This window comes from Vicugna pacos, chromosome 11 (genome assembly GCF_048564905.1).
Source record: "Vicugna pacos chromosome 11, VicPac4, whole genome shotgun sequence".
Lineage (NCBI taxonomy): Eukaryota > Metazoa > Chordata > Mammalia > Artiodactyla > Camelidae > Vicugna > Vicugna pacos.
In genome coordinates, this window is record NC_132997.1 from 60,553,129 (window position 1) to 60,575,174 (window position 22,046).

General features: G+C 39.6%; 1 protein-coding gene and 1 long non-coding RNA gene across 7 annotated transcripts in view; one reads left to right on the forward strand and one right to left on the reverse strand.

Moving 5' to 3' along the window:
- Positions 1 to 3,419: 3,419 nt before the first annotated feature.
- On the forward strand, positions 3,420 to 16,131 carry LOC140699342 (uncharacterized). The gene is made up of 3 exons (XR_012077450.1): positions 3,420 to 3,537; positions 12,675 to 12,766; positions 15,512 to 16,131. It is a non-coding gene; the product is annotated as an uncharacterized lncRNA (long non-coding RNA).
- The window catches only part of BICC1 (BicC family RNA binding protein 1), a 330,629-nt gene continuing 312,038 nt past the window's right edge, over positions 3,456 to 22,046 (reverse strand). For 5 of the 6 annotated variants that reach the window (XM_072971490.1, XM_072971491.1, XM_031682483.2 and 2 more), the window contains 6 exons: positions 20,499 to 20,538; positions 19,950 to 20,104; positions 15,397 to 15,553; positions 11,760 to 11,920; positions 8,993 to 9,092; positions 3,456 to 3,586 (listed from right to left, as the gene is read on the reverse strand). In XM_072971490.1, the coding sequence (XP_072827591.1) occupies positions 3,456 to 3,586; positions 8,993 to 9,092; positions 11,760 to 11,920; positions 15,397 to 15,553; positions 19,950 to 20,104; positions 20,499 to 20,538 (744 nt within the window). Of the gene's footprint in view, positions 3,587 to 6,235; positions 6,316 to 8,992; positions 9,093 to 11,759; positions 11,921 to 15,396; positions 15,554 to 19,949; positions 20,105 to 20,498; positions 20,539 to 22,046 lie in introns of all 6 variants that reach the window. The other variant, XM_015243377.3, reaches the window with a different exon arrangement.

Consider the following 22,046-nt stretch of genomic DNA (forward strand, 5'->3'; position numbering starts at 1 on the left):
GCAAAGTCACTTGGAGTCAAATCTAAGAAGTGACGGGTCATTGTACAAAGGTGTGTCATAACCCTTTTGGCCACACACTCCTTTTAAGAATGTGATTAAACCTATGAAACCTAGAAAAAGGAAGGGCAGATGTCAATATGTTGCATTGGGAGCAAAGGCCTGTTTTTATGAGATAGGTACTTTCAAAAGTTTTGTCAAAAACCAGGGTTTCTAGGCAGCACTCAAGAGTTGGCTTGGAGTGCTATAAATTCATGGAGGCCTGTGTTAAAGGGTAGGGTATTCCATCCTTCTATTCATCTACAACACTTTCATCTTTCTCCATTTTGAATGTAAGCTTAGTGAGGATAAGGCTTTATGGTTCAATTACTGGTGTCCCTAGAACAGGGTCTGGTACTTAGCTCTCATTAAGTATTTATGTAATGAATGAATGAGTTAATGGATGAATTATTTAATATTGGGTTCCCAAGTAATATTTCTAGTTATCAAAAGAACTCTTGTGCTAGAAACAATTTTTAAGAACCATTGGCACATGTAATTTAAGTGGAGACATTTCTGGGAGCATAGGGTTGGAGGGCTAGGGTTTCTGAGATTTAGACAAATCTCAGGGCAAGGCACAGTAACCATCTAGCATGATAGCACAGTGGTTAGTTTCTGAAATGGGAACCTGGGTCAAGAAGCCCAGCATCACTTTAGTAAGGAGCTCCTTTGCTGATGGATGAGGACATCAAAGCAATCATACACTACAGTCTTTATAAAAGAAAGAAGAAGAATAAACCTGTTCCATAATCTTACTCTTTTTGTATGTACCTATGGGTGGCCACAGAACGAATGGCTGATTACTGGTCCTTGATTCTCTGGCTCAAATAAAGTGCCTGAGCTTCTAGCTGAAAATGAGGACCATCAATGCAAGACAACAAGACAGAGAGTGCATATTCAATTCTGCTGAAAATAGAAAAAAAAAAGTTAGAAAGCAAAGACTCATTTCATCTAGCAAGGGCAATACAAAGGGATTATATAAATTTATTTTTCATATAACAATTGATTAGTTTAGAAAAATTCCCATTTTCAATGTTTAATTCCATCTTTCATTTTTTAAAAAAATCACTAAAAGGACAAAAACCCACACAAAAATACAATCTGTATCTGTTCTATATTTACAGATAACCGGTCACTATTAAGGCACAGATTGATTAAAAACTAACATTTATTCAAATAATCCAAATATTTTGTGCATCATATAACACTGATAACACCGTATACTGTAGTGTCATATTCCCTTCATTGCATCAAGAGAAAGTGAGAAAAGTCATTTCCAGTGTTTTTATTTATTTTTTTTAGCCACCCTATTTAATCTAGTTTAATTGGGACACTTTTCCCTTTGGCATAATATTAAAGCACTGTTCATAAAACCTGTATCAACTTAACACTGTAAATCCATTCCATCTTCCTTCTGCTACAGATGCAACAGGTTGAGAGCTGGGATAAAACTCTAAATGATTATTTTCTATTTGGGAAAGTCTTATTAAGTATAGTTGTTGAACAGGAAACAGATCTGGAATTCTTACCCTGTGCTGAATGTGTAGCATGATGTGTTCATACAGCCCCATAAGGCAGGGAGCTTCCCGTAGTGACCTGCATACATGTGACGTGTGCAGGATGATTCCATTGTACTTGCACAGGGAGCAAGTTAGTTCTACATCCCCTTAGAGCCGTTACAATTGATAATTTTATGACAGGTCCATTATCTATGCCTTCAAGGTAACCAATTTTTTTTAAGTGAATTTTTCTCTGTGCAAAATTTTAATTCTTGTTCTTACCTTAATGGTAACACTTAGCCATGGAAAAATGTCAGACAAGTATTTCTGATCCCGCACTTGTATGAAAGTCCCCAGTTGTTCTTCTGTATGATTATCTAATGCCTTCTGAGGAGAGCCCGTGACAGTGGTTTATGTCCACGTAGAAAGTCTTGAATACTGAACATAAATAAGTCATTACAGTACAGGTAAGTCACAACATTTCCTATGGGAAAGTTTTCCAACAAATTAATACACTTGGAAATAATAATGCTTTAAAGAAAGAAAGGCACTTAGTGATTTTCTTCATGGATTGAAAACCCTTCATAAATCCATAAGAAGATGTCTGAAAAGACCTAGGAAGCAATATTGCCTGATTTCTTGGACTTTCACAGTATAAGATTGTAACAATGAGTTAGCCACTTACAAAATAGTCTTTTCTTCCCCCTCCTTCAGAATTCAGCTGTCTTTATAAGTTGTTACCCTGGAGACTCAAATAAGGCCTTTCCATTCTCAACAAACCCAAGTCTACTTCAAGCAGACAGATGTGGTTTTAGGAAAGTCCTGTGACCATATGGAGCACAGCTAATGTGTACATAAAGACAGTAATGTATTTCTCCTCCTAATGGCAACAGTGCTGTCTTGTCAGATGATTATTTGTCTTTTTTAAATAAAGTGACAATCTAGGGCTCCAGTTATTGAATGCCGTCCATTCTCTATCATAAATCTCTAGTAGATATCAATTTAATCAGTTATGTACTGTACGCTTATAATATCTAAAAATAAAAGTTTGATATAAATAAGTGTCCTTTAGTGGCAGTATACTAAGAATAGCCCTTTGCCTTCAGATAACCATTAAGATCATTTTAGCAATAAAGGCAGCAGCTAAATATGATGACTGCAAAGGGTTAATATTGCAAAGTCCATTTGGTCTTTCTTTGCTTGTACCTGTTACGGTGAACTAGGTTCAACACTAAGTGTTTCTAGGATGCTGACATCAATGAACAGAACTGGTCCAGAACCAAGTGGAGTCACTATTTCTCAAAGTCACAGAATATTCTGCACAAAAACTAATAATCCAGTACTAATTCAAATAAAAATTCAATGCAGAAAAGATGTGACTAAATCCGATTTGTACCAATACATCAAGTGACATAAAAATGAAAGAGAGAATTTCCACAGGACAAGAAGTTAGAAAGTGTAAAGTGCTGCAAGACCTCAACAATTGCTTTAAAGCAGTACCAGGAAATTCCACTTTGATTATTTTTTTAAAAATCCCCAAATACCAAAAAGCAAACAAAGTAAGTTCTATGTTTTCTGGCATCCCAGATGTCAACTCATCCTTCATTTTAAGTAAAAAAATCAGTGCATATGTTATATAGGTAAATAAAAACGGGAAAAAAAAAAGCCCTATCCTCATATTGCAAAATCTGTCCAATTGCCATTAAAAAAAAAAGTGATCCACATGTGGCATTCTGTATGGTGACATAAGAACATCTTCTCTTTTTTCTTCCTTTTTGGCACAAAGTTCAGGTGCGAATAAGATGCTTTGGTCCTGATACCAGACACCCAGAGTGCTGAGGACGGTGTGCAGTGAAGACTGTTCACAGAGCTCCTGTGTCCACTTGACAGAGTTGGCGGGCGTGTGCCTGAAGGGTCCTGCTACCAGCGGCCACTGACACTAGCAATGTCTGAGTGATACTGACGGGGTAGCCTCCCACTTGCTCCGCCTTCCAGGAAAGAGGTGCGTGCATTTGGTGGTTCAAAAAGCTTTCTTCGGTTTTTATTTAATTCTAGAGAGAGAAAGAGAGGATTGTTAGCTCAGTGGGGAAGTTCTGTAATCTTCAGGACATGGCATTAGAGCTCAGAAATGGTGATGTGGTTAAATTTTGGGGGGAAAGTTAAGTAGGTAGCAAAAAGGAAAACCTTTAGTCCACTGTCAAGACATTTTTGAAATGCTAGAACGCCTGATATGAAAGGTAGCATCTTGTAGCTGAGAGAACCAAGGACAGCAAATAGTTTTCATTGCAGTTTGTAAACTACCCAGGGGATATGTCATTCTCAGAACCCTCTGAAGTCCAGATACACAATATAAACAGTTCGACCTATCCCAAATGTCCTTTGAGAGGCAAAGGGAGGGGGACCATCGAAGCTGGTAAAAGGCAGTTGAGAGGATGCATTACCAGTGACCCAGAAAATTATTACAGCTCAGTAAATTCACCGATGTCAAACACAGAAGTCATTAATTAAATTATTTAAATCAGACGTGAAAAGAAGACCCCACATCTAAACACAAGAACATTGGAGGAGCATACTGATATGTTAAGCCCCAGCCCCATGGCTCCAGGGACTCATTTGCCTACACTCCTTGAGTGAGGAAGAGCTATCCGAAGAAGCTTACCAGCAGGTTTCTTTGAGTAAAAAAATCAACTTAGTGAAAATAGCAACAGTTTAGGAAATTAACACAACTGAAAATGACCAATACTTGAATCTAAATTTTCAGGGAAAAACTAAGATGCTCAATTTTAATTTTAAAGAAACCACAGTACTGTTTAATTTGTCTTTTCCCAACTCAAAATGATTAACCACAAAGGTGAACACTTGAAGCAGTGTCCCATCTTCCCCTTCATACACACATTCACAAATCCTCAAGTCAACTGATACAATCCTCACTAATGAATTCATACAAGTAGACAGAACTGTCAGTCTGTGGAAAGTGGGGTTTCTGATAGCTGCCAAATGCACGTACAGCTGACCGCTGAATCATGTGGGTTTGAACTGAGTGGGTCCACTTCTACGTGGATATTTGTCAATAGTAAATACTAGTATTACCTGGTCTGTGGTTGACTGAATCTGCAGATGCGGAAGGAGGCACTGCAGATACAAAGAGTGACTTAAGTTATACAGGGATTAATGCCTGTGTGGTTCAAGGGTCAACTGTATCTTTAAATTTATTCAGTCTCAGATAGAGGGATTATATAGATGATGTGCTTAAAGTTGCCTTTTTCTTTGGGAGGGTGGGGGTCAGGTGGAGCAAGTGAGTCGGCACCTAATATTTATATAGTACTCGGTACTTTTTCAAAAATACACACATACAATCCCTGTTTGAATTCTGAAGTTACAGGGCAAGCGATGGCCTGCTACAGGAAAGCTGAGGACGAGAACAGAGACTCAGGCAGGTTGCAGTGGGTAAGAGGTGTCCAGGGACAGCCATCTGGCCAGACATGCTCTTGTCTCCCAAGTTCTGAAAGATGGATCAGTGACCTTAACACTTCACCCCACTGCCTCCCAAAATGTCAGTGTTTGCCCCACAGGGGCAATCCAAGAGGGGAGACACCTCTAGGTTTTAGGGGAGAAAAGAAAACAACAGTGATTTATTAGAGCCTATTAATATGACAAGTACTTTACATTCAGTATGTTCTATTTCCGTCCTCCTAAAGGGCAGATAACATTACCATCCTCCATTTTATAGATAAGAAAACTTGAGTTTCAGAAACGGATGAAGTAGTAAGCCCACGTGGCTGAAGCCCTTTCTGCCTGAGGCAAAGGTCCATGCTGTGGGCGGCAGGGATCTACCCACTGGGTGGAGACCACCCAAGGCATCGGGAATAGAAGTTTGAGAAATTGGTAGTTTCAGGTATGCCGGATAACAGAGCCTTCCTTCATACTTTATATGTATACCAAATTGATTTTTTTTTTAACAGAAAAACATAGCTTAGAAACTCTAAAGAAGCAAGGAAGATATTAGGAGTAAAAAACATGCAGGCATGCATATGGATGGCTACTGTTTCAAGTTCCCCCAGAAACAGTAGCAATGACATTCCTATCACGTGTGTCCTGTTTAAAAAACAAACACAAAAAATTCAGAAATCAAGACAATTGAATATATTTAAAGGCACACTTGTAGGAGAATTAAAAATATCTGAATCCTCTTAAAACATAGCCTGGGAAAGTTTTTATCGCCTTTAAATGAGGAGACTTTCTTTGCCCTCCATGTTCTCGTGGGGGGATAACCCATGAATCCAGGACACTCCCACATTATAGAGAAGGAAAAGAAAGGAAGGCGGCAAACACCGTTCTCTCCTAGCACGTAAAACATGTACAATTAAGCACATGAAAACGATCGGGCCACCGAAGACATTTTTAAATAGATGTTGAAAACTTCAATGTGAAAAGTCACATCCCCCAGATTTTTGAGAGAATAAATGATCATGAAGAAATTCAGCCATTCCCTAAAGATGTAGTTTCTAAGAGTACGTATACAGAGACATTTCCAAGTGTGAAGTACACAGGTAAGTCTTTTAGAGAGATTATCAAGAATCAAGTCCTACCAAAGAGACTTCCGTTTTTTGTTGTTGTTTTTTAAATTAAAAAGCAAACTCCCTCTTCTGATTTTTTTTTTTTTTCAGTAGGCCTAAGGGGTAGTTTGGGAAAATACCAACCTTTTTTCTTTGAAATTCCAAGGTTCACACAATCCTGGCAGCTCTCAGGATCTTGGTGCGGATCTGAACAGAGTCACAAACTAAAAGAATAGGTCGGGAGATGTTAGATCTACCTGAGGCCGTGGTGGAAAGCCTGTCAACAGGATGCTAAGCTTCCTTTCACTTAGTTCCTGTATACTTAGGTAACCAACCACTATAATTCTCAGAGAAAAATCGACTTGTGAATTTGGGGGAAAAAAATTTTTTTCCTCTGGTCCATTCTATTAGAGATAAATCTTAACTCCTCCTATAACAATTAAAATAAATGTCTTCTGGCCCAAGATTTAAAGCAAAACAAAACCTTACACTGAAAGAACAACTCTTGATTTCCAGTTAAAAATCTACAAAGTTTTTAAAAGGAATTTTGAGCAAACTCTATAGCTAAACTGTGTAACCACAAGACCAACGGGAGTCAAGGCTGCCCTGAGACCCTGCATCTATCTGGAAATGAAGTGCTCTGAGACTGTAAATGAATGTCTCTGTTATCAGATGAGTTGAATTGGAAAAAGAAGCTTTTTGATGAAGTGTTTCTCTATAAAAACTTATTTCTTGCAGAGAAAATGATTTACCAGGTTCAAACAAATGCACTCAACAAAGTAAGGCAAAATCATCCTTAAAATAATCAAATACTTCTTGCTGTGCAGAGCATTCATAAGGCATCTTATTCAGTCTTTAATTCCCTTTAAAAGCAAGAGGACCTGTGAACCCCACTGAGAGGCAGTTTGGAGAAGCAGGCTACAACCTCAACAGAACCACACTAAAGATGATGATTAGAGAAAATATTTTTTAAACAAGGACTCAAAACGCCTCCTGTTTCACACCCTACTCCCCAAAACACACCTGGAATACATCACCTATGTATTCCAGAGCAGAGGTACTGATGATGCAACTGGAACCTGTGAAAATATTTAGAGATGTGTGCTTGTTGCTCAAAGTTTTAGAAAGTTCGTAATTGGGTTGGTGCACAAAGAAAGGACTGACTATTCATTATACTGTCACGCACATCCCACAAATCTCTAGTGAAAGATTATGGCGTTCTGAAACACACACTTCTCTGGTGTGGTAACTGAGTTAATCAAATTTCAAGCAGTATATTAATTTTACTTTCAAACAATTAAAAGAATATAAAGATATATAAAGTTAATTTGGGTCCAGAAATAGCCCTCTGAAGCTGAGCTTTAGGGTAAACAAGTTGAAAACTATGATATTGGCATTGACAGTAAAAAAGAACAAGGGACCCCTCCTAATAACACGTACTGGTAAAACCTCAGGTTCGCTTCACTCCGTCTGGTGAGCCATCACATGGAAGCGCAGGGCTTAGAAATGGAAAGTGACCCTACATGATCATCTACGCCAATCCACCGTCATGGGTACGAAACCAAAACCAAAAGAGGTTTGGAAACTCATCCAAGGGCTCATGATGTGGAGAAGCAAATGTCAGTTCTCCTATTCTGAATACAGCGTTCTTTCCACTGTACTGAGCTGATACAAGCACAAGAAACAGCGGCTGCCCTGTGGAGCACCATTAATGCAGCGGCCTGGGTGCACCGGGTGGAGGACGGCTTCTCAGTCTGCTATGTGCAGAACTCTATTTACCCACGGAGGAGCCTAACAGGCTGCCCAACGGCTGAATTTCCAGCCCTAAAGCTACTCTGCTAATATAGATCTAAAATCTAAAGCAGATATTGGGGTGGCGGTAGCGTTGATCTGCTGCTAAAATAAAAATGGAAAACTACGGAGGCTTTTAATTTTACTTGATGATCTGATCAGAGAATGCTGTTTAAGAAAGGACTTTCACCAGTTGGAGGCCACTGCTGGCCTCAAACTAGCAAAGCCTGCAAATTCTGTGTTTTGAAAAAGCAAAGTCATTTTCTCACCACACCTGACACCTGGTGTCTCTTTTTGAGAGACTGGCACACATATAAAATTAACACTCATGAACTTTATCAGAAAGTCTTCAGAAAGTAAGCACATCATTTTTTTGCCCCCTAATTTTCTTCCTCATTTCTGTCAACATCTTTTTGAGGTACATCGTTAAGTATTTGCCAACTCCCGACTCATCACCTGGCGGAGGTACCTAGTAAATACATATAGAATATTTTCTTATTCCTAGAATATGCAAAAGATGCACTAAAGCGGCAGTCTGGGAGACAGACCTTCAGACTCTCCTTCATCCTGTGACCATTTTTAGGATACTATACTCTTCTATGATTCACAAATTCTATTAAAACTTGGGGAAAAATTAAAAAGCATTAAGACAAGAAACACTACCAGGTTCCAGCTATACCCAGAAGCATATTCTTTTTCTGTGGTGCAGTGACCTGAGCTGGTTTATGAGGGCACATGCATTTAAAGCATGATAACCAATCCAGAATAATTATTCACAAACCCAGTGATCATAAGTTAACACAACCACGAAATGGAGAATTAAACTGCTCCCTCATCCTCACATTCTGCAAGGGGAATTTGAGTTAGACCTTCCTGAAGAGATCCATTTTAAGGAATGACATTGTCAAGGCAGGTTTTCAGGCTATGCCTTAATGAAGGAGTGGGGGTGGGGTGTTCCTGGCATATGTCAGCGTTGGTGGGAAAACACTCTGCACAACCACGAAGTCCCAGGACAGGAAGCGAGTGATGGGCAGAACCAGCCCTGCTGGCTGAGACCACTGGCAGAGGTTCTTCAGGTTTTAAGATGTGAATAAGAACATTTATATTCACCTGAGATTGCAAGCAGCATTTTCCTCCTGGCACCAAAAGTCGTAATTCCCAGCTCCTTCAGATCCTGATCTGTGAGAGTGAGGAATGTCTGAAGATCGATCTGTGGGTGAAAAAGTAATCTATAATCAATATATTAAGTACTTATTTTCTTCCTTATTATAGGTTCAACTCATTATTACACTTGTTTATTCATTATGCTCTACTTACTTCCAGAAAAGAATGGTGGTGTCACAAACCTCAGGGACAAGAGTTACGTAACAGAGGTGGTAAAATGAAGGTGGTAATTCTAGCCAAAGACAGTCTAAGCCAATGATTTACTGCACCTGAGATATAAACTTAGGTCTTAGCATCCTGGCACTCAGGGCAAAAAGGAAAACACAAATTACACGGTTTTTGTGAACTGGTGAAAGGAGGAACACTTACCTGTTCAAAGGGAGAAAATATTTCTTAGTTTTGGATTCTGACTTGGTTAAATGTCTCCCCATTAAAAAAAAAATAGCACCATAAGTGGTATCTTCCATCGTATTCTACATAAGAGTCACAGCAGAATTCACCGACTACCTCAGACCCGTGACACACTTGGCTCAGCCCAGCAGACGATCTCTGAAAGTGGCATATATGAAGTATTTCCAGGAACAGTGTAACTGTACATCCTGGCATCAGCAACAAAGTGTGGAAGCAAGCAGCCCAAGAGTCTCACCTTCCTTTGGAGACTGTCTGGAAGAACAGAAAGGCAACGGGCTCTGAAGCCAGAGAGACTTGGGCTCAGACGCTGTGCCACTATGCGTTGTAGGCGCTTAGGGTTGACAATACCATACCTCACAGGGTTGTAGTGGACATTAAACATGATCTTAGATACAATGCAGTGCACTCACCAAAGGGGTGAAAGAGCTGGCAGCTATGGTTAGTAACAATGCATATAGACATATCATCTGTGAAAGCTGCTAAATAAAGCTTCATCCTGCTTAAAATAAATCTCAGAAGGTTGCTTAATGGGGGATTCTTGTTAAGTCATATCTGAATATTAGAAAATATCCTCCATGAAGGCAACAGTACCAAATTTCAACACGCCTGCAAATAGTAAGATATACTTTTTACTCAAATTATATGGAAATTAACTTGCAATTTTCTATTTTGATTTGGAAGGTACATCCAGATCTTAAGAAACCTTTTTATTTATCATTTATAACAGGTCTAGAGATGTTTTTTAGAAATTCTGGTCAATGAAGATTATTTCAGGGATCCTCGAACTCTTCTTAAAGGTCCAGAGAATAAATATTTTAGGCTTAGTGGGCCATACAGTCTCTGGTTCACCTACTCAACTCTGCTGGTTTAGCTCAAAAGCAAACGGGCAATATGTAAATGAGTTGGTATGGCTCTGTCCCAGTAAAACTTCATTTACAAAATGAGGCACTGGGTCTGCAGGCTGTAATTTGCTGACCCCTGCTCCCGTTCATATTAGATAAGCCATCCTGGCTTTATATTATGTTTTCTTTCTTTTTGAAGTAACTAGATAAGCAGTAACTATGGTCAATTTATTTCTGTGCTGCTTCAAATAGGAAATAAATACATATATCAAAAACAAACCCAGAATATCACTGAATAACATCTAATCACTTACTTCTAAAACCTTCTATACATGAACAAATTAAAATACCTCTGCCCTTGAGCTTCTCAGCCACCTGCATCTAACCAGCAAGACTAAGTAAATGCAGTTCTTTAATGTACTGATGATGAAAGTATTATTATTCAACTTAGAAAAACCCTCAGTTAAATGAACACTCATTTAGACGTGGGGAAAAGAAAACAAAATCATTATTATCCTGAAGTCTAAAATACACATTTTTTGAGTGTTAAAAAAGTTCAACAATTAAACTTGATAAGTTATTGAACCATGGGCATGACATTAGATTTATGATATAAAGTGCCGAATGAAAATCTTAGGTTCTTTATTGACTGCTGCATGCCTGGGGATTACTGACATAATCAGATGTTCTCTTGCATGAAATAAAGCCAACTGGCATGAAACGTGGACCATGTCAGGATTTGAAAAACAGACAGATTTAGAGAACTGTTCTCACTTCCTGTTGCCGTGGATTAGCTGTGCCCTGGTGTTATGACTAGATCAGATGATGAGAAAGAATCATGCTTAGGAGCTTTTTTCTTTATGCCAGTGCTTCATGGCCACGGCTGATCAGTTTGACCAAAATCCATGGTAAGGATGTTTCAGGAGACATCTTAGTTCTGTCTCAGTTGAGGTAAAAGCCAAACAGTAAATTAATGAATAAGTTAACATGTATAAAAAGCGCATTATATTCTGTGAGAACAGACTTCAGTAACATGAAAACAACCATAGTTATTTCAGATGCTATTATTTACTTTTTAGTGCCACAAATAAAGATAGCAACAGATGAAACAGTAAAATCAGATTAAATATAGACTTGCTGCTGACCTTAGGGAAGCCGTGAATCAAAAGTTCCTACGAATCTATATACTCCTTAGGTCTTTTAGTTTTGAAACTGGTGAAGGATGGCTATATGTGTTTTTGCAAACACAATTTCCTGTTTCTGCTATCCTGTTTACCAGCTGCACTAAATAAATAAGAAATGAGAGGGCGATTTTTCTCAGCAGCAAAACCAAGCTGTGAGACTTGCATAAATGCTCGGTGAAAGCACAGTCATAGGTCAGCGAGTGGTTCCATTCTGCAAGTCGTCATACACACAACCAAAACAAAGGTGCCTGGGAAAATAAACACATAATGACTGACCTCTTGCTGCTGGAAGACGTCTGTGTATTTGCCCAGGCCCAGTTTGCTGAAGAGCTCAGGGAGGTCAGAGCCTTTGAAAGAGCTGTTCAGGTTACAGCCATTGCTTCCTGTCAGCGAGGAAATGCAGTCCATGTAATTGCTGCTGCTCAGATAGTGTTCCGCTGAAAGGCAAAGGAGAGGCAGGCTTGAAGCACAAATGCCCAGAGAGAACGTGGTTTAATTAAAAGTTTTAATCACTCAAATATTCCAGAGTCATTGTTTTGGGCTGAATAGAGCAGTAGCTGCAGCAATACAGCCATCCTTTACTGAAGCATTGGCTTTTCATTAAGGAAATGCTGGTTATTGCTTTCAGGGAGGCTCTTGCCATTTAAAAGGTTACACTTGGGAGGCAGCAATTCACCAACAGTGCCTCTGTAGTTCATAATCATTCATCATATTCTCCCCAAGCATTCTGAAACATTTGCTCTTTCTAATTGATTTGATGTGAATTAAATGAGGAACTGGAAGGAGGACCCCTAGGGCACAGTGAAGGTATGGAAAATTACAGGAAGTCCAGGCTCCTTTTGGATGCAGGATGGCCCTCCGTAGCCATCTACAGAATCAAGCAGAACTGTGCAGCCATTCCTACCTGACCGACAACCGACTGTCACCACTGTGGGGATTCTATCCTCTTACACCAGACGCAGCTTCAGGAGGGATTCCCAGACTGATGGGGACAGAAGACACTCACCAAGCTAATCAGATCCATCTACTCTCCTCTGGGATCAGTGCATTCACCAAATCTAAGAATCTTGTTCTGCACTGCACCAGGTGCCACTAATTACTTTCTGTCATTGTTTTCATCTCCCATTTGAGAGTCCTATGTATATCTCAGGTGGAAGAATTTTCTTGATAAGGTTTCTCTTTTAAAAATAGATGTTTCATCTCTTGTGGGAAGAATGTGTAGAGAAAAGGATCCAGGACCAAGCCCTGAGGCCCTGAGCCCTGGAACATTCCACCAATCGAAGGTAAGGCCCCAAAGTCACCAAAACAGACCGAGGAGGAATGAATGACCAGTGAGGTCCTGGTTCAAGTGTGACACGCACTGGAGTGGCCACTGACTTGACAACATGGACTTCACTGGCAGGCTGACCACATAGTTTACTGTCCAAATGATAGGTTACTTTGAGAAAAAAAAAAAAGACAGAGTTACTGAGAATTATAGTGGGACACCTGATGAAACAGGGATGCCCAGAGAAAACCTAGACATTGGTAAAGGTGTCAGGAAAGATTATCTAAAACTTTGTTGTTCAATACAGTAGCCACTGGCCATATGTGGCTTTTGAGCACTTGAAATGTGCCAGTGGTAATTAAATTGTTTCCGTAAGTGTAAAATACAACACACCATATTTTAAAGACTTACCACAAAAAATAAAGTATATGTCTTTACATTGATTACATGTTTAAATGATAATATTTTACATATATTGGGTGAAGCAAGTACATCAGTAAAAGCTGAAAAAATGTTTTAAAATATTCTTATTTGACAAATATTTATAGTGATACACCATTTTTTTTTACATTTCTTTTTATCTTAACTACTTACAGTGTCTATAGTCTTTTTTAAATCCGCTAGGCTCTTAAAACATCTGACAAAAGCCAAAGAACAGTTCTTCTTTAATCAATCTTTTATCTTAACCCCAATTCTGAACTTCAGTGCAGCTAAGTTGCATAGTCAATTTTAATTATCCGTTGTTAAGTGAAGGGAAAGGAGATAAAGAGAGGAGAGAGGCACAGAGCTAATTTATGTTGGAATGTGAAATGGAGATCATTTCACCCTGAGATCTGCCGCTGGCACCAGCCAGCCTCTTAGCTCCATCCCCTGTGGGCGATGGAGGACCTAGCCCAGGACTCAAGGAGGCCTCTAGTTACCACCGACAGCATACTTGGGAATGAAAGAGTTGACCATGCTTTCTTATTCAGACTTGGCCGACACCACGACTGGCCTTTTCCAATCTGAGACTCTTGATTGATGGTAACAACTGGCTGTTAGTGTTTACTGTGCTCGTTTAGATGGCCTTTCTTCAAGTATTCTTCAAATACTCCAAGCTATATGTTTCAGGCTTTCAAAATTGCCAGAAACCCTTAAAAAAAAAAAAGGCATTGGAGCATACCTGGTGATTACTGTGTCAATCCATGTCTGTTTATGGAGACTTATGGGTGCTGTTACAGACACGACCACGAGACTCATGCTCAGTCTTAGTATTTGTTCAAAGCCTATGCTTTAAACTTTTTCTCCTGTTGATGTCATTTAGCTACATCCTGTCAGTTTGAAAAATCCTGTTCTTCACCTTTGGTAGCTGGGAAGACTTTCTTCTATTGTCCAAGATACTAATTTGACCACATTCTGTTCAACTTCTTTACATCCCTGCCTTTTCCTAATAATTCTGATCTTCATGTGTGCACGACTCATTCACACATTCATTCCACAAACATTTACTGAGCAACTATGAGCTGTCAGACCCCATTAGACATCTGGGAGGAAAAAACAAATTAAGAAATAAGGTACAGCCTACTATTAGTGGCATTATAAATTAGAGCAGACACTATGGAAGACAGTATGGAGGCTCCTCAAAGAATTAAAAATAGAACTGGCATTTCCAGCAATTTCACTTCTGGGTATTTATCCAAAGAAAACAGAAACACTAATTCAAAAGACTATATGCACCGCTATGTTTACTGCAGCATTATTTGCAATAGTTAAGATACGGCAGCAACTTAAGTGTCCATCAACAGACAACTGGATTCAAGAAAAGGTGCTCTGTGTGCGTCTGTGTATACACATACATACATACAATGGATTACTCAGTCATAAAAGAAAATAAAATCTTGCCATTTGCAATAACATAGATGATCTAGAGGGTATCTCATTAAGTGAAATAAGTCAGAGAAAGACAAATACTATGTGAGCTCACTTAAATGAGAAATCCAAAAACACAAAACAAAACTAAGTGAAAACAGACTCGTGTAAATACAGAGAACAAAGGGGTGGTTGCCAGAGGGGAGGTGGGGGCGGTGAAACAGATGAAGGTGATTAAGAGGTACAAACCTCCAGTTATAAGTAAACCACAGGGATGTAATATATAGCACAAGGAATATGGTTAGTAATACTGTAATAACTGTATAGGAATAAATGATTTCTAGACTGATGGTAGCAATCATTTCATAATGCCTGCAAATGTCAAATCACTATCAGAACACCTGAAACTAACATAATATTGTATGTCAACTATATTTCAATAAAAAAAATAAGGCAGAAAGAATGGTTGGCTCATGGACACTAAATAAGTGCTTACAGATTGAATACAGTCCCTGGCTCGTGGAGCTCAAATTCTATAGAGAGAGAGAGATATGTAAGTAATTGTGCTTCAATACGACAAATGTGAGAGTGAAAGCATATACAAAATGCAGTGAAAGCAGAGAACCACGTGGCCTGCTTCCCTGGAAAAACAGGGAAGGCTTCTCAGAGGCTTCTGTGAGTAATCCGAAACACTTGAAGGCATGGAGTCCAGAGTTTATACTTGAGCATCACCCTAAACCAAATAAACAAATTCCAAGCTGGTTACATCTAAAAGTATGACTAAAAGTCAAAGCTCACTTGATTTGTTCTGTTTGCGCTTGGGGCTGCCAATAGAAGCTGCAAATTCACTATGACTGGTGGGTCCTATTCCATTTCTGTCTCTCCAGTTATCAGATTCGCTTCCACTTCCCAGGTGCTCACGACTGTTGGACCTCGAGAGGGACATCGATGAGCCCTGCAAACAATCAAAGCCAGAAAAGGAAATGTTTAAAATGGTAAGTCTCCTGGGGTAGGAAGAGAAAGGAATCCACTTCGGACCACTACCGTTAATTTCGATTGCTAGCCCCTGCAGTTACCCACGGATGCTGATGCTCAAGAGGCTGCAATAACCGTCTATAGCCTTTGTCCTCCAGTCACCAAGGACACTTGGTAATACATACGGTGAGGTGTTCTTCCTTCATTATGAGGGAGCAGATTATGAGGGTGCCCAGAGGAGTTCTGAGAGCCCCAGCATAAAGATTCACTCCTAAAGACCTGGAAGAGTGGGTACTGAGACTCCTGTTTTGGGGAACCACAAGGCAAATCTTCCAGCTGGTAGAGCGGAGCTTCTCTGCCTTGTATCACGTAAGAAGGACGAATGGGGAAGAGGTGTAGCTACGCCCAGTGCTTTGACAGGAATTGAGCACCCATGCTCTCAGAGTGGGAGGTGGAGAGGGAGCTGGCACTTCTTCTGTATCCAGGTAAGTATATGATCTCCCAGCAAATTACAAATACTTGGGAAAATTTACCTTTAATTCCTCCAAATCTAAATAGAAATAGTAATTTAAAAGATCTCAAAGTCTGCAGTGAACTTGCATTTATTCATTCTTTATTCATTTTTAAAATCACTGTATTATAGGCACCTTACTTTGTACTCTATCTAGAGTATTAGAGTCGGGGTTCTCTGATTCTAAAAGTTTTATGTTTACTGGGTAATTCCAACAGAATCTTTTACTAAGGAATGGTAATTACTACAAGCATTAATGAGATCATTATGCATTATTTCTATATATTTTAAAACTTCTGCATCTAAACTCTTTGAGTATAAAAAAACCACTCATCTAAGCTCTAAGCTGACTTAATGCACACAGCTGTATCAGACCTGGCTAAACACGATGTTTTCTAAAAACATTACGTCAAACACAACCTTGTAATATTTAATAGTTTGCTATCTACTAACTAAAGTATCAAAAGAGCAGCTCACCTCCACTCTTAGGTTTGTAAAACTTAAAATAATCAGACAACCTCATCACTCTTAGTGCTGGGCAAATTAAAAAACTTTTGATTCCCAATGCAGGTTTTTATTTGCTCCAGAGAATATGGAACCGTTCCTAATGGTTTTAAGAGATGAGTGGCAAAAAGAAAAGGAAAATCCCAAACCTTCTGTAGTTCTGTTAATGCGACAGAAATACTGCAGGTCAAAGCAGCCTTTTGTTTGCCCTTTGGTGTCCCAGTCTATCAACAAGTGGATAAGGTCATATTTTTGAGTCTTGAAGAAAACAAAAATAAGCGTCAAGCTATCTGCTTCTTATCTAAAGAAGCTCATTGGAAAAGGCTAATTTCTCAAAACTGCCTTAAAACTGGAAATAGTTGCTCAAATCTAGTTTCTCAGTCATCTGAACAAGGTGTTCACAGTATCAATTTCTTGCCTTAAGCAAGCTTCCTAGAGCAGGAAGCTCCTGTACCTTGATCCCCGCACACTGAGGAGCCCACACCCACCAGGACCTACTGGCTAAACGCATCTACTCCCGTCCATTAAGAATAAGGAAAGAGAGTGTTTCTAGCTACCCTCTAATTTGAAAATATTAGTGCTACAAGCAGAGATGTGGTCAATCTTTCAAAAAAGCTTTTTTAAGTTCTCTCCACTTTTCCCCATGTCCTTCTCAACCCCATCGCGTCCCCATGTCCTAACCCAGAGAAGCAATCCTCACTAATTGCCCAGTTTTAATCCCTCTGAGCTGCGACAGAAACAAGGGAAAGGCATGCAGCTGCAGAGAGGAACTGCTGCAGAATATCAGATCATGCTACCAGGGCCCTTCCACCCCATTTCAGTGGACTTGAGATGCCCGAGGGAAAGTTCAAGTCCTGCACACCAGGACGGATCTAGAACACCATTCCCAAAGAGAGTGCGATTCTCTCCCCATCAGCAGTGTTTAAAGGGGCCAGGATAAAAGCAGGTTACGCGGTGGATACCCTGCCCTAATCTAGCTCGTCACATCTTCTCCCCCACCTTCAGTGTGAGTGGGCTGTTAGACGTTAGCCAGGAAGGCGGGACAGACTGGCCCAAAGCACGAAAAGCCACAGGAGGGGGTTCAGCCGCTGTGTCAGGACCCTGCACACTCCTGCCCACAGGAAGCAGTCTACTGTCCTTGGACAAGTGCTGGGGCAGAAGAGGCCGGTTCTGACATCATTTCTGTGTCATCCCTCTTGGTGTTACAGCCCTGTAGAGTAGTGTTTCTAGAAGGGTGCCTCAACCGGATCACACCAGGCTTTTGCTGAAAATGTAGGTTACTGGTTTGTGCTGGCTCCCTAACTGATGAATGGGATCCTGGGGGGAGAGTGCATTTTTATCAAGTTCTCCAAGTGATTCTTACGTCTGTTAAGGTATGGCAACATGGTTCTAGAATGTTTACCTAGCACCTTTGCTATGTATCCTCTTGAGTTAAACCATTAGGCAGAGGAGTATAAGAAATTTTGCAAAATGAATTCAGGTTCTTTCTCTGACATCTACCACCATGACCTCAAGTAAGGCACTTAACCCATCTGGGCTCCTTTCCCTCTGGGAGCTTACAGGAATCAAATAAGCTTATGGATGAAAATGTACCTAATAAACCACAAAGAAATAAATGAATGTGATTTAAGATAATTATTACTAGTACTTTATATATGTTCATATACTGCTCTAAGTTATTCCTTTAAATATAAGAAACATACCTAGTTTGAATGTGCAGAAATACTCCCAGCATCAGCATCCACAGACATAATCACATCTTTCATTGGGCTCTTGGTTTTCTTCAGAGTGAAGTTCTTGAGTGGAAATAACAGTAGCCTATTTCTCAGTAAACATCACTGAGAACTCCTACACACCATGCTACATACTGGGTGCTCTCTCCCACGTCATCCTCGAAACAAGTCCAATGAGAAAATTGGGCTCAGAAGAGTAGAGTCACTCACCGGGGCTGTACAACTGGCGGTGGTGGCTGTCAGACACCTCGGTCCTTGCACTTGACCACTACGCTGTTAGAATGCTCACCATTTCAACCTGCCTGGCTGTTGGTCTTTGAGAACCGAATTAGCATTTCTAAAGTGGAGTATTTCCTCTCTGAAACTACAAAAACTCAATCAGCCATCTCTAATACTCTACTCTGCCAATGACAAAGGTAAGTGGAGTGGACGACTGTAGGTGCACCAGTGGAAGCCTAAGAATTAGCACAGCGGTTTTAAGGTTTCTGCCCACAAAAGGAAATGCTTATTTCCTCTCAGAACTATAACAGCAGCATGTACCTCCTAGAGCCTCAAATTTTTCATAATGGTTCCTACATTCCAGCTGCTGACAGTAACTTCAGTCTTTAAATACAGCCTGCCAGGTTGCTACTGAAAGTCTGACCATGAAATTCACAGGAGACTGTTCTTTTTAGTATTTCAATAGCATTTTCTTTTTCACTTACTCAAAGGGACAAAGAAAAAAAACTGCATGTTTGTTTTCGCCTTTCATTGACATTCTAATTTATTACAAAGAAAACGGGTGGAGAAAAGCAGGTCAGTGTCTAAATACTAGTCATTAGACTAACAATTATGAAACTCTGAACCAGTATCTGTTTTTCAGCCTACAGTGTTGTGGTTGAACACGGCGATTCTTGGATAAATCATTCTCATCCACGTTTGGGTTTACGCGGTCTCCCCAGTACCACGTGTGTACATGCGTTCTGACCCCACCGTCACTTAGAAAAGGCTCAGAGCCACAGTCTGACACTCTCCTAGTCAGAGGCCCTTGCTGAGTGAGTCATGTAGAGCCGGACCCAGAAGCCTGGGACTCGGGATCCCTTCTCCATATGCTGAGGATGCCAGCTTCCCAGTCCCCCGCGAGCAGTGCAGCCGGCGTCTGGGAAACGTAACGCTCTGGAGCTCTTGTTTGTGATACTTCCTGCTGTGTTCCTGGCACATGTGAACACACTGAATTTTTAACTCATATCTGAGAACTTGTTTTTCTTGAATATTTGCCTTTTCTCCCTAGGGTGGGCTTGCTAGTGATACCCTTGGATAAAGGGACTCTATGTATTTTTTTACATCTGTCCTTTGCTTAATCTCAGCCCTGCTGTATCACTTATGACACTCTCCCCCGTAACAAAAACACATTTATCCACATTTACATCTCCTTCTCAGCTGGTCAACAACTTACAGAAGACATATAAAAGACTGCAATTAGATTGTATCAATTTCACAGCAATATACTTGCAGAAATAGAAATTTTTAAAAAATCACCATGAATGGCTTGCCTTATGTAAATGCAGAATGAGAGGGGGAGAGATGATTGTTCTCTTTTCGCTGAAGAGAACAGACAGGAAGAATGGGTAGGGCATGACGCTACAAACCTCAAAAGTGGTTGTCATTGTGGGCTTATAGGACACATGGTTGGCCCTCCTCAGCTCCTTGATAGTTTCAGCTGGCATGGATTTAGAAAACCCGAGGCCACTCCAGGTATTTGTGGGTGTTCTGACCTCCGTCACCACTGGTTTCTTTAACATTGCTTTGGGAAACAGAACATAAAATAAATGTTTGGTATTTTAAATGTATTTCTTAAATGAAATATTGATGAGTATTATTTCTTTGATACATGTAAAGAAATTATTATCACTGAATATTATTTCTTAACACAAAATGCCTTAAAATATCTTCACAAATGAAACATTTTATAAAAAGTAATGGTAAATTTTTAAATGATACATATTTCTTAATTGATCTAATGCTAATAATCTAATCTATTCAACCTCAACAAAATTTGTGCAACATGAACCTAAACATTCTGGGTTTCTTTTTATAAATGGAGGTTCAGTTTCACAGTTCAACATAAATATTGAAAAACCTTTTTATGTGTCTATTGAAAAAAAAATCAAAGTATAGATCATTAACATATCACATACCTTTGGTTGCTAATAGCTTCTTTTGTTCATAGTCAAATGCCTGAAAATCAAACAGAGAAAGTATCTTTATTGCCAGTCTATCTTAATGTCTTCCCCATGATTAGGGAACAAAGATTTTGACTACAGCCCATGAATCTGCCAGGGACACATGCTAATGTGACAGTAATCCAGACTGTCTGACAAACTTGAACATGCTTTCAAAACTAATTAACTAGAATAATAAATTATTACTTCTGACTTTGTCATGACAGTGATAAGAGTTAGAAATTTTCCTTCAAAAGGAAAAAAAAAATCCTATTTACTATGAATATTTAACACACCAGGACCAACATATGCTAAAGTATAGGGCACAGCCTAATGATAGTCATGCTACATTTCAAAACAATGCATTATCAAAACGCTTTCAGGTTCTCTGTCGGCCTCCTTTGTTTCTCCAAGTCCCCTCTTCATTTAGGTAAAGCATGGCCTAAGGTGGCATGATGTCAAGACAACCCATGAGATTATTTAGCCTAATCAGCATTGTCTTTGCTGTTGAAATGACACAAATGGCAAATGTCTAGCTTTTAAAACACATTAAAATTAAGCCTAAATTAAAAAAAATTAACCTAAAGAAAAAAATAAAACCTAGTTATCTTTTGTTGTATAGGACTAGGATGACACCATTTGTTCTTCCCGTTCACACTGAAAGAGTGGCTGTGACAGTCAGGGCTATGTAGGGACCAAGGTAGGCTGTTTTGAAGAAAGCAGACCAGATACAATAGCTACATCTCAAATGCTAACGCAGTGTTCTCAACTACCCAATTTAGAAACTAGCTTAGACTCAATTTAAGAATGTCTCAAGGGTCTACCAGGAGGGTCAAGAACCAGTTGGCAAGAGCTCTTTGGACCTTCCTCCCAGGAGGACTATACCATCATATGTAGGGTGTCCATGTAATTAATGGTCTGAAACAGGGCACTTCTGAGAGTAAACCGTGCTACAAATGATTGGTCCAAAATCATAAAAAGTTAACGGGCTGATCCAGACAAACCAGAAAGAACATGCCAGTAAACTGGGAAGGTCAGATTTTTAGATGACACGGTTTGATGTTTTTTGAAATCATCAGTCAAAAATGACTCCAGGAATTAAAATCAGCTCTTCATGACTAATGTCTAAGGGCAAGTTGTGGGGAGATTCTAAATTCACTTGTTCAATAAATATTTATCAATGCCTTTTGGTTAAAGGGACTGTGCTGCACTTTGTGAAGAAGACAACAATGAATTGAATAATCTATAGCCTCGAAGCATGTAGAGTCTTAGCAGGAATGGGTGAAAGAAATAACTGCAAAATAAATTAGAAAGTGAGAAACATGTGAAGAGAGAGCTGGAGATACAGAACTCCAAGAACAATCAGGAGACAGAGATCATTTCTAGCTGAAGGAATCAGGGAAGTCTTCCATCTTCCTCCCTGTCAATGCTCAGTGACTATTATTATTGACTTCTTAGTGATTTTTTAAGAGTCAGCTCTTCACTAATGGCATAAATACATCTATTTAAGTTGAAACACTATCA